This window comes from Halictus rubicundus, chromosome 15, assembly GCF_050948215.1.
Source record: "Halictus rubicundus isolate RS-2024b chromosome 15, iyHalRubi1_principal, whole genome shotgun sequence".
NCBI classification, from domain to species: Eukaryota; Metazoa; Arthropoda; class Insecta; order Hymenoptera; family Halictidae; genus Halictus; species Halictus rubicundus.
This window is the reverse complement of record NC_135163.1, coordinates 9,743,402-9,755,843: the sequence shown is the minus strand read 5'-3', so window position 1 is coordinate 9,755,843 and position 12,442 is coordinate 9,743,402. Positions and strand designations below refer to the sequence as shown.

The window sequence follows — 12,442 nt, the reverse complement described above, 5'->3', positions numbered from 1 at the left end:
GATTTTACAGTAGCTTCGCCCAGTGTATCCGGGTCCGCATTAAATTGGCTGCGCTCTCTACTCGCCTTTCCCCCGTAATTTTATTCGGCCGTTTGCGCGTTCGAGATTGAAACTCGCCCCGAAAACTCTTCCGGTTCCGCAGAGCCGGTTCCAACGATAAGCTCCGCTTACGATCTTATGTAGATTTCCACATATTTCGGTTCTCTCTCTCTCTCTCTCTCTCTCTCTCGGCTCTTATCTCCGATCTTCGTTCTCGCGAGAGGGAAAAATTGCCGGGGGATCTCTGCGCCTCCGGAGAGCTCGTTAATTGATTCGGATGCATTAATTGCAGCCCACGCTCGAAAAGTTTACGCGCACGGATCTGCGGAGCGGTGAATAGGAGCTGATCGCTGCATTAACCTCGCCGGTGAGCGCCTTCCTGCAGCTTGAATGCAGCCTGTCCGTCCGCGGCGAGAGCACACCTTCGACCGCGGTAATGGGAACCAAGCGATCGAAACCGGTTCATTATTCGCGGAACTCGCGATAACGAACTAATTGCCGCTATTAACGAGTCTCTCGGTCTGTCTAGACCTGCTCATCGCGAACCGCGCCGCGCTGCTACCAGTCGCTACCGCCGGATGATACGCGTACGGTAAACATGCGACGCGAAATTCTGCTCGCGATCATTCTCCTCGTGCTCGGCGACGCGGGCTGTCTCGATCGCGGGAAACGGTACCTGGTGTTCCCCAGACCTAGTGACAATGCACCGACGAAAGTACAGGTAGTTTGGAACAGCGGTGGGCATGATTCCTTCTCGATCAGTATCGAAAGCCATGTAAAGCACTGTAGATCATTTGATCGCTTGAAATACCTCCTTCGTAATGAAACGAGATAAGAAATTTAGCTTTTAAAACGGTCCAAATATAATTTTCCGATCCCCGAGAAATATTGCAGTAGATAAAATTAGGTTACACGCCTTTTCGTATAATAGAACACAATTATTAATTTACAGAGCGCGGATAAGCCATGCATGCAACCATTCTTTGCGAACGTTATCGCCCGCCGGTGGCGGTCTCATGTTCTTTATTGTAGGTTTAACTTTCCAAAATTAAAAAATTTTAGCTTCACTATAGCTGGATGTTTCCGCGATAGAGTTAGTTTACTCGAATGAGTTTCGAAAATATGACGTATTCGCACAGGGGGAAAGTTAAAAATTGTTTTCCGCGGAGCGAGCCGCGGCATTTGGAAATCGAAACGGCGGTGATTCAGGATTGCGGGATTTCGGGTGAACGCAATTGCGCGGCGACTCTTTCGATTGCGCCCGGTAATGTCTCGCGCACACCTAAATCCGTGAATCGGCTGAGGTACGCAGAAACGAACGATCCCGTGCGCGCTATACCCCGAATTTCACTGTGCCTACATTTCCCGATCTAATTTCATCCAGTTGAACGTCAGTCTCGAGCGAGCCTGCCAATTGGGATTCGATTGGCGGTTATTATAAACGATCGATGACACCTTCGTGCATTTGAAAACCGTTCCAGTTAATCCTCGGCCTCGGTTTACCCATGGAAGTCGACGTCAGCCTGATTATCGGATATGTGATGAAATTTAATTACGTCCTACCCTATAACGCCTCCTACTTGACGGACTCATACATTCGGTATGACAGATCGATCAGCAGCGTTGTCGAAGCCGACGAGGACGACGACCATTCGCTGGATCACCAAGGTACACGACCTCGCTTCTTCGCGGAATACTTCTTTCCTCGATCTCCTTCCGCTTCGATCTCTGACAGAGATCTTCGTTTAATATTTTCCGCGCGGACCTATACTGTCTCGAGAAACTTTCCACGCCTCTCAGTGCCAGAACAAGAGTCGTATTCTATCAACATTACGGTCTGCCGTATAACTGTACGGGATCCATAAACTCTCGGCCCACTCGAGAACAAAAGCAATAGGTACTCTGATCCGAGTATCTTTAAACAGGAGCACCTTTTCAACCAGGAAATTCCTAACATTGAAACTTGGATTTGCGGAAAATTCTCGCCAAAATCTACAGATATTATATAAAGAAAAATTAAAAATTTCTGGTTTCCCGAAGCAAAGTTTAGTCCGTTTTACTGGAAACGTACCAAGGAGAATTGTCGTGGACTAAAAATCCTAACGAGAACGAAGGGCGCTTGAGGGGTTAATAAAATGCTCGGTATTAGGCACAAAAGTATCGTGTCGCGGGAGAGAGTAGGCGGTTCTGAATAGAGCTCGGGCGTAACAATCCGATTCTTCTAGATCCGCGTGAGTATTCCCGAGTCTTCGGGCTGCTCGAAGTCTGAACACGAAGAGGATCCTCTTCCTTTACATATTAACGAGGCGCGGCTACTTTTGTTGCGTGTCTTCCCGAGCACAATGCCGGAAGCTGTGTCTGCCTTTTATCCGGCGGCCTCCTTCTCGCGCGGTATTTTCAGCGATCCTTCCTTCCCGACAGGCGGAGAGGATCACGTCATTTCCAGGTGGGAAATTTACGAAATGTTGGAATCGGTGCTCGGCGACTCGCAGACAGGGAAAGCCTGCCTTCTGAGAGCGATCTGCGAGGTGTCCGCGGTTCCTTTCAACGGCGTTCACGGTCTCAGCTCGCAGCTCGTCCATCTTCTCCTCACGTGAGTAACCCACGGTTGTCAGAGCTGCATCCTAATGCTCGAAAACCCTGGCCACTTACGTATTCGACCTAGCAATCCCCGACCCCCCCCCCCCTCTCCTCGCTCGAATGCAACGCTAAACTGGTGACATTTTCTTTCGTTGAGTTGAAAATTTGATTTTCTTCGAGAACAATGACTTTTCGATTCGTGTTCCAGCCCTTCGACGACTTCGGAACCCTTCAGGACCGACTTCGATCGGATGTATCATGCTGCTGAAATGCTAGGACGAAGCGCGTCCTGGAACTGTGACAGTTTGTTCCCGGAATGCGAAGAAAGTCTCTTGGAATATTTCACTGAAGTGCATAGTCGGTAGGCTTGAAGTGGTGCACTTTGTAAGAACATTCGAAGAATTAGAAAATGGTACGTTATTGTGAGCCTATTAAATATATTAGGAAAGCGATTAGATTTCTCTTACTCTCCATGAAGATCCGCCGTCTAGTAAGCATTCTGTAAAATAATTCTTCAGGGTGTCTTTTTCAAATCCGTCATTTCGACGGATTCTATGTATCTGAACCGAGGAAAAGTGAATCACGATTTCAGGTGGAGGCGTGAAATAAAAAGAATCGTGTAGAATTGTTAACGAACCCCCGAAGAGAGGAATCTCCGAGCGTGTTAGGAGAACGTTTCAGACTGGGAGAAGCTGCGGCTAAAACGAAACACCGTATCGAGACCGTGCTGGGTAATTTATGTGTCCCGATGTCGTACGATATTAGAAATATCAAGGGAAGAAAGGACGCGAGGCGAAGGGTCGCGCGGGGGCGCGGGAAAGGGGTGGAGAAAAAGGGACGAGGGGTTGGATGGTAGGCGGCGAGGGTCGACGGGAACTCGCGGCGAAACGTGACGCAGTTATCCGGCGTTATTGGCAGTTCTCTCGTTCAATAACAGGTACACGTAAAAGAGAAAATACTCCGGTTGAAATTTATAGAGGGCGTAGAACCAGCGCGGAGCGGGAGCTAAAAAAAATGGCCCGTGACGCCGGTGACCGAGAGAACCGGCCGCGAGAGAGCGAGAGAGAGAGAGAAAGAGGAGGGTGAGACAGGGAGAATGGTTTCCCAGGGCAAAGCCATTCGTGGTAATTAACACGGGCCGACAATATACGATTTTACTTCCGCGTCGTTACAACGCCACCGAGGCCGAAACCTTTGAGCTTCGCGGTCTCTCTCTCTCTCTCTCTCTCTCTCTCTCTCTCGCTGTCCTGCTATTTCTCCTCCTTTTTCCCATGGTTCCATCGCACGTCCTCAACCTGTCTCGCCTCCTCTATCGGCAGAATTTGGTAACCCTGTTTTCCTATCTAGCGTTTATATACCCTCGCTGTCTGACCTAGTATAATCTGACCCTAACTGTTCGAAAACAGGTTCCATCCTTTTACAAAGTTTCTTAAGGGAGGACAATAGCTGGGTAAACGAACAGACAATGCTATAGCGTCGCAGAAAAAACGGAAATATGTGATTGCCATAAATTCCAGTCTTACAGCGGTCCCTTCGTGCCCTTTTTTTTCGTCCGACCTTCCCGTCTGTTTTGTAAGCATGTTGCGGCGTGCGTAATGCCCTTCCTAAACTTTTCGGAAAAATCAGTGTTCTTCGAACCGCGGTAGAGAGAACATCTCTAAAGACATATCAACTAAAACCTCGCAATTGTTTTTGTGTTTTTAATAATCACTTAAACTAATCACTAGACTGTGGATTATTGTGCAAAAGTTGGCTGCTGCTGTTGCAATGGACAGGAGCCACATATTGGATTACTTTAATCATTTTAACAAGTTGAAAATAATAAGTTGGTGTTTCGAAATTATTTTAATCTCTCTGCTGTTTTAAAGTGCACATAACACTCCCTTTGGCTACAAATGCATTCGCAGTCTGGTGATCACGTTAACCGATCGTTGTGATTTGTGTTCCAATGCAAGTGATATTGCAATTGTTACGTGATCGTGAACAAATTTGAACAGTGATCGCGATTAGTTTTGCCGTATACCTGCAGTCAGCCGTGCAGTTCGTCGCCGAAGGGCCGAGTGCAGTTCGTCCTCGAAGCAGCAAGTGCATTTACGGCTGAAAAGGTGAGTTCTAATTATTGTTAATGCTCCGCGCCAAGTTTTTTTACATCTGAACGAATCGAAATAATCCACGAATCCAACGTCAACAAAAGTCGAAATAATTATTTAGTTGAAAAAGTATAAGGGAATCCTTGTCGAGAACAGAAGAGTCCGGCGAGGTTAGGTATTTCCATCGCCTGTTTTATGGTTTTCGCTCGACTCGCCCTGGTAGTTCGCCAAGAGTCGGGGATCTCGATGCACATTTTTCAAACTATCAAATGCACGAGCGAGTATCCGTACGTCCGCGCGATGACTGGACCGAAATTTTTAATAAACTTCCCGCCCGGTTCGAGAGCCGACGAAATCGCGTACTTTGATATCTCGATTATTTTGTAAACTTTTCAACTCGATACAGAAGCAGATTTTTCTACTGTGTTAGAACGAAAGTTCCTAGCGCTTTCAAATTAAAATACGTGTCCCGCTAATTAAGAAAAATGGCGAAGCCATTTCGACTGGTACAGCTTTCTGTCGCAGTATCGTTGCCGATTCATTGAAATCCACCGGATCGATTCTCTCCGCAGCAAGCTTTCGATTTCCTGCCCGAACGTCTTGGCCGGGCGGATAAGGAACGACAAATGGACATCGTTTAACCCACATAGATAAAAGCTCGGGTATGCGTGCTCGCGTTCGCCGAGAAAAGATTCGTGTACATAACTATACAAGGAGAGAGAGAGAGAGAGAGAGAGCGAGAGAATAGGAGAGATCAGGGGAATAGACAGAGAAGCAATGAGGGAGGGGGAGTTTTACGATACCCATTCAGGGGTTGTAATTCAATTTAATGCCGGGTTTGCAGACTGTCAGGCGCTTCGAGCACATTTCACCTTGCCTCGAAATTACGGATTGCGAGCCGCATACACTATACACTTACTCTGTTTGGGACTGTGTAGCGGCACCCACGGTGCATCTCCGCACTTACGGGCATATCTCCATTGGAAATAAGTAGAGCGCAAACCACTTGCCAGATAATTTGCATCGTCGCCTTATAATCGGTTCGCTCTGCTAAGGTGATTACTGCAGGTCCCATGTTTGACTCCCGGCAGCCAGCTGCAAGGACACGCTCTTGGACGCGGCTTTTGAGCGACTTGGCTACTGAACCGCCGAATACCGGTTCAATAGCCAACGTCTACTTCGCCTAATTTGTTGACCGGTTCGCTGCCACGCTACGGCTATCGACGCGAATCAATGGAATTTGAATGATGTTAATACATACACCGTGGAAGACGTTCTTCAATCTGGAAAAGCATGGAGAAATTCAATTTCTCACGATTTTACATATTACCCTCGCTTTTGTAGAGGTCCAAAAACGATTTATTTTCGTAATACATATTCAATTCACTGAAATATTGTTCCTTCTACTTCCGCCTCGCGTGTAACCTTACCGGCTTACAGTTTAAAAGCAAACATTGAAATGAATTTAATTTGTGAGACTTCCTCTACAGTTTAAAAACCAATGTTGCAGCCGAATAACAACAATAGAATCCGTATGCTGCCGATGCGTGGACCATAGCAACTCTAGCGTGCCGATAATCCAGCTGGTCCCGAAGAACCTCGAGGTTCACAGGTAAATTCGTTGGTCAAACAAAGGCTAATCAAAGACTGACAGCGTAATGTCCCGAGGGAGCGGCTTGCTAACGAGGCTTCCCGTTACGAGCAAAGTCTCCTCGGCGAGGTTAACAGTCGGGCCGTCGCATCGGTGCGAATTACAGTCAATTGAACGAGCAAACGACCGGGGTGACGAGTCCCGCCGATCGTTCGGTTAGCCTACGACGGAATCGGTTATTCCTCGGTTGACCGGTATCGCGATCGCTTCTTTCCCGGCTGTCTCCTCGTTGAACGGCCGCTCCGGGCGTTATCCGGGTTTCGGTTTTAAGCTGAAGCTGGACGGGCCTGAGCCGAGCTGGTTCGAGAGAGCGTATTCCCGTCGCTCGGGGCTTAAGCTCCGTTCCGATGACTGGGGCGAGCATTTTCCTGACGCTGTTGCTCGTTTGCCTGTCGCCGTGTCTGCAGCAGACTCGAGCCAGCGACGACGACGGAACCGACGACGCAGGCGATGATTTCACGGCGAACAACGTCACCAGGCTGATCGAAAGTCCCTCACGGCGAGCCAGGGCCCTTGTTTTCCCTCGCGCGGCGCAGATGCTGGTACGTATAGCCGCGTCAAGCCCTCCTCGACGAGGCTAATCAACCGTCTCTGCGGCCAATCGAGGATTCAGTCGCGCGTCGCTCAAGTGCTCGGCATTGGCTCCTTCCGTTCGCGTCTCTTCCCTCGCTCGAGTGGAATTCGTGGGATCGCGGTATCGGAAAAGTCGAGGATCTTTCCTCTACCCGGCTATTAGCTACCCGGACCGTTGCGCGACACTTATCCCAGGCTATATCGCCCGAAATACGCTTATTCTTGATTATTCTAATTGTTCTCCTATCGTCAACTTATCTCTCTCCTGGGAGAAATGATTCCTTCCTAAAGGGTGCGCGAATTATCTCCAGGCACCGTATAATTTTGCGCGCCAACGTTCTCGAAAATCGTGCGCCAGAGAGAGGGGCATTGTCTCGAGGAAAGAAACTCACGGCGGACAAGTTTAATTCAAGTTTTTGCGGGCCGGTCCGGGCTGCCGGTCGACCGCACAAAGCGGAATCCGGTGGTCCGAGCGTAGCGAGGCGAGCGGTCGATTTCAACTCGGAGATTCGTGAGCTTTGCCGGCCACGGTCTTGTGTTCATCACGCGGTTGTAATCCTAACGGGGGACCATTCCCGAACACTCTGGACGGAAAATTGGATGAGCCTCGGACATGTGGCCCGGCCCGGGGAATTATTCAAGAAGCGGTCGCACCGTAAACGCCGCCGTCGTCTCTAAACCCTCGGACCCGGTTCCTCTTTCGGGATAATTGACGGAGCGGATAATAATCGGGCGTCGATCCGCCCCGCGGGTCCCAGCTTCTCCGATGCTAATGGCGCTCGTTTTTACGGCGAGAAGATCGCTCGTTATTGTTCGCTCCCGTGGGAACGGGATGTCCCTCCGTGCTACACCCGCGAGAATCCCTCGCGATAACAACAATCTGATCCTTTATTAAGCTTGTGACGATCCTGGAAATTTGCTTCGGCCGCGTACCAACAAAAGTCTAAAAAGAGAATTTTCATCATACTTCGCACAGCCAAATTGGCTGCGAGTCGAAGCGAGAGAACGTTCGGAAACAGAAATCCCTGGCAGTATTTTGCTTCTTGAATTAAGGATTCTGTTACGGAACAGAACAGGGGTTAAACTTCCGCTCGGGGGACCCTAAATTTTCAACTTCTCCGAACGCAGTGTTGCACGATTCGACGGCAAAATGATAGAACTTGAAATTCTAGTGCGCGGAATTTTTGACAGGTAGATGTGCGACCGTAGTCGGGTCTGAGCATACGAATATGGCGGCGGCAACCTCGAGAACGTAATGACCGGTTGCCACGTAACAAATCCGTGGCCGATTGAACGTGGAACGGCCGGCAAAAGAATCCAATAAACTGCTCGAATGCGGGCCGGTGTAACAAGGGGTCGAATGTCCATCGGCGATCGGGGGTGCATTGCGGAAAATCTATTTCGCCGGTTAAAGATCGGAATCGGTGGGGGATGGCCGCGCGAGTAATAATAACCGGTCCCGGAAGACTTTGCTGACGCGGTTCGATTCCCATCTTTCCGTGGCTGGATATCGCGTTCCTGCTAACGCGTTCCACCTGACCTTTCCACAGGGCTCATCCAATTTCTGCGCCAGGTGGATATACCATGCTGCTGTTCGGAGCGGACGCGGGCGCGGGCGCTCGCGCGCACGTGTACCGCCCGTATACATATTCATGCACACGTGCACGCGGCATCGTGGCCCGGTATGAATTTTCGATAAAACCGCGAATTTCCACGGAGAATCGTTTCGGGCCGCGCGTCTGGGGAGGACAGTTTAACGAGATTCGCGGAGGGCTCGGTGGAAGGGCGTCAAGCGTTTTTCCATCGAGCTCTCCGGCCCGCTGCCAATCGAGATCGATACAACACCGGGAGCTGGCCTCTCGTGTGCCGTGTCCTGATCCTACTACCAATCCGTTGCAGTTACTGTGATAACGATAATGATAACGGGCCAGATACGGTCGAGCCCTCCACAAGACAACGCTTTTGTTTATTCCCTTCCGCCCCGGCGCGAGTACCTTTGCTAGTCGTGGTGAAACTTAATCAATTTTTAACAGTATTTAACAGTATTGGCAAGGAAAAATTTTTTCCGAAAAAGCTGTTGATCCAAGTAGTTTGTTTTTACCATCGAGGCTTTGCTTAATCACTGCACGTAGTGGATGTAGGTGTTCTACATTGTGTTCGTCTATCTACATGTGTTCCTTACTTACCGGGCTTGTCCCGAATCCACTTGTTTCACCATATCTCCAACCTGTTCTACTTATCTCGCTACAAGTCGTCCTCGTTCTACCGGTCTGACCATATATCGATCTATTCTACTAATCTGACTGTAAGTCGTCTGTTTTCTACTTGTTCGAATGTAGGTGGTTCCTATTGTGCTCATCTAACTATAGGTTTCCCTTACTCAACTCGCCTGATCATAGATTGCCCCTAATCCTGTTGATTCACTATACCTTAAACCTACTCAACCTGTCTGACTACAAGCCACACTACTATTAGGCAATTGCACGAAGATTCTAATCATAAAAGATTGAAAGAGACCAGAACTTTTGCATACACCGAACACATTCGATCAGCTCGATATCATAGCAAATATATTTCAATAAAATGTTCGTTAGTTTGACGATTTGTTGTCGTGATAGTCTCTCGAATTGATTTTCAATTTTTCAACTTGCCTGTTTCACTCATCCCATAATTTCGAGCTGCACCGTTCTAATTTCGTGTTTATAAATTTTACGTGGCCTGTGACTCGTTTAAGCGGATAGAAATGTTCAACCGGGGATACAAATAACCGTGTTAAGTGGGTAGAAACGACACAATAGAAGATGAAATCGTTTAATACTGGATCGTGTCATATCGCCTTTATGCGCACCATACATTTCTGCTTGTATTCAGCAATAACCATTTTATCATCATTATTCATTAATAAAAATCGCGTATTTGGTTCTAAAACATTTAAATATTTACCGAGCGACATTAAAAGTCCATACGAATCTTGTCAAAACAAATAACAAACGTACACAAGTATCCGGACACATTTGCACAGTAGCACCCCATTATTATTCGAAAAACATTTGAAACAGAAAATAACCTGCTTAAAATTAGGCGAAAGGACTTCAGATTTTTCGAGCAGTTAGAAGGATTAGTTGACCGAATGACAGTCAGATTTCTTCAAATATCAAAGAAGTAAAAAAACATTTAAAAATGGGGGATTCGATTTATTCAAAGATCTAGACCGGACACCACCTCTCAAACGAGGATCAAGCGGTTGTATAGCGAAGCATTGGAGAATGTCTCGCAAGATCGAAATCGGGGCCGGGATCCCAAACGCAATAAAGACGTATCTCCGGGAGTATCGAGAGAAGATGATGACCGAAGAGTGATTTCTCGGGTTCGGAAGAAGCGTAGCATCCGTAAACATCCCTGACACGATTTGCCCGCGGGATTCTGGATCCCGTCGTAGAACGTTCGACGGAAATGCGGTCGAGATACCGCGGGGAAGCGGTTTCTCGATTCTAGCTTCTAGCACCGTCCCGACCCGGCCCGGCCCGTCCCGGCCCGTCCCGGCCCGAACCCGGCTCGGACACTGTTGGACCGTGCACCCAGATCTCATCTGAGTTCATCCAATTTCCGCTTTGGTACCGGACGCCCCCTATGAATAACCACCATAACCGCGACTTTTCTGATCGAATCTCGCGACCCACATCCACGCCGATATCTCTGGACTTAGTGCCGCCTCGGCCCGGCGGATTTCACGGAAACGCTCCGCGGAAGGAGTTTAAAGGCGACGTACCACCTGCAGAAACTGAGATAGTGCGGAGAATAAACGTTCCCGAGCTTCTTATTATTCGTTCGAACGCGCCCACGCTCGATCGTCTCGGATTCTCCAGGAGCATTTATGACGTGGGATTTCCCGAAACTCGAAAATCCCGCGATTAACTCGCTTATCTCGTACTGTTGACAGTTGATCTTCGGACTCGGAACGCCGTTGCAGCTGGATCGCGAGAGCGTGATCGTTGGATACTTCGCGAAGATCGTGTACGATATGCCCACCAACGCCACGGACTTCACCGAGCCTGGGATTTATTATTCTCGCGGGCAGAGAAGCAGGTGGAGCATTTACAGGTAGAGTTGTCGAACCGTCGACTGGATGATGCGTTCGTTAATATCAATCAGGATCAATTGCCAATTATGTATCGCGTTATTACACGGCGACGCCGATGTAATGTAATTACGAGATACTCGAGTAGATGTCAATGATACACAATAGATAGATTGTTGCGGTAACGAGCGTGTATAAAGTATACATGGACAGAGTCGGTTTAATCGGTCCATGAAACATTATCTCCCCGGTTATTTATCATTCTGCTAAAAGGTTTCGGCACGGTAACATTTCGAAACAGCGAGGTAATTTTAGGAGGACGGCTCACAGGAATATTTGATTCGATTAGATGATTCCGGTGGTTCGTTAATGAGTAATTTCCGCGAAAATCGTTACCGATTTTTGTCCGCAGGATGCTGGAGAAGGCCGCAGGTTTGTACGGTTTCGGCGGCAAGGCGTGTCTGATGAAGGCGATCTGCGAGGCGGCGTCGACGCCGTTCGACGACAGGCACAGTCTATTGGGCCAGCTGTTGCAGGTACTTTTCAAGTAAGTAGACCGCATGAATGGGAATTAGGGGCGGCCGGGGGACACGTGTGCGAGAGATAGAGCATCACGGGTAACGGGTAACGGGTAACGGGGAACGGGCGGCGACAGGACAACGTGGCGGCGTTAAATCAATGCCCCGAATTTCCGTAATGCGGGAGGACCGGGTGGATTAGGACCGGGCCGACGGCTGCGGCAGGATTAAACGGTGTCCGCGAAACGCGCGCGCGGAGGATCAATTAACGGGCACCCGAGGGAGGCGCGAAATAACTTGGCGGGCTTTTCGCGTATCCGCTCGTATTATTGATCCCACGAACTCCACGAACGCGCCCCCGCAACACCCACACCCCCCAACGCCACCGAATTCTTTTCCGCCCCGTTTCTCGCGGACCGAGAGAGAACACGCGCCCGGCCCGGCCCGACCCGACCCCGCGTCCGATCTCTCTCGCGCGGGGACCGATCGATTCTAATTTCTTCGCAAGACCACCCGAGAGAGCTCTCTCTCCCCTGAATCCCGTGAAATTCCAGGCCCTCCACCACCGAGGAACGGTACGAGGAATACGGAGACAGGGAGTACAGAGCGGCCGAGCGCTTGGGCGAGCAGGTGTCGACCGAAAACTGCCACGCCCTTTATCCAGAATGCCGCAGAAGTGTGCTCGACGTGTTCTCCACGGTGATCTCGTGAGCACCGACACCGAAAGTACGGAGCCCAGATGGAACAGGCGCACGCCACCAGAACAGCCACGCCTCGAATCCTCGGCGTTTTCGAGGGCACGAACCGCTCTCTCTCTCTCTCCCTCTCTCCTCTCTCCTTCTCTCTCCCTCTCTCTCCCTCTCTCTCTCTCTCTCTCGCTTCGCGAGCCATCTATCCGCTCTTGCCACGCTCT

General features: G+C 49.4%; 1 protein-coding gene across 1 annotated transcript; it reads left to right on the top strand.

Moving 5' to 3' along the window:
* Nucleotides 1-629: 629 nt before the first annotated feature.
* LOC143361358 (uncharacterized) lies at nt 630-12,240 on the top strand. The gene is made up of 9 exons (XM_076800695.1): nt 630-760; nt 1,521-1,707; nt 2,461-2,632; nt 2,828-2,980; nt 6,220-6,321; nt 6,638-6,902; nt 10,874-11,034; nt 11,424-11,558; nt 12,084-12,240. Exons 1-9 carry the CDS (start codon nt 638-640, stop codon nt 12,238-12,240), a joined length of 1,455 nt encoding a protein of 484 aa, XP_076656810.1. The 5' UTR covers nt 630-637.
* The last annotated feature ends 202 nt before the right edge of the window (nt 12,241-12,442 follow it).

Coding starts and splice junctions, on each gene's coding strand:
- LOC143361358 (XM_076800695.1), top strand. CDS start 638: ATGCGACGCGAAATTCTGCTCGCGATCATTCTCCTCGTGCTCGGCGAC. Junction 2,981..6,219: donor TTCACTGAAGTGCATAGTCG/GTAGGCTTGAAG, acceptor CCAATGTTGCAG/CCGAATAACAACAATAGAAT. Junction 6,903..10,873: donor CTCGCGCGGCGCAGATGCTG/GTACGTATAGCC, acceptor TACTGTTGACAG/TTGATCTTCGGACTCGGAAC.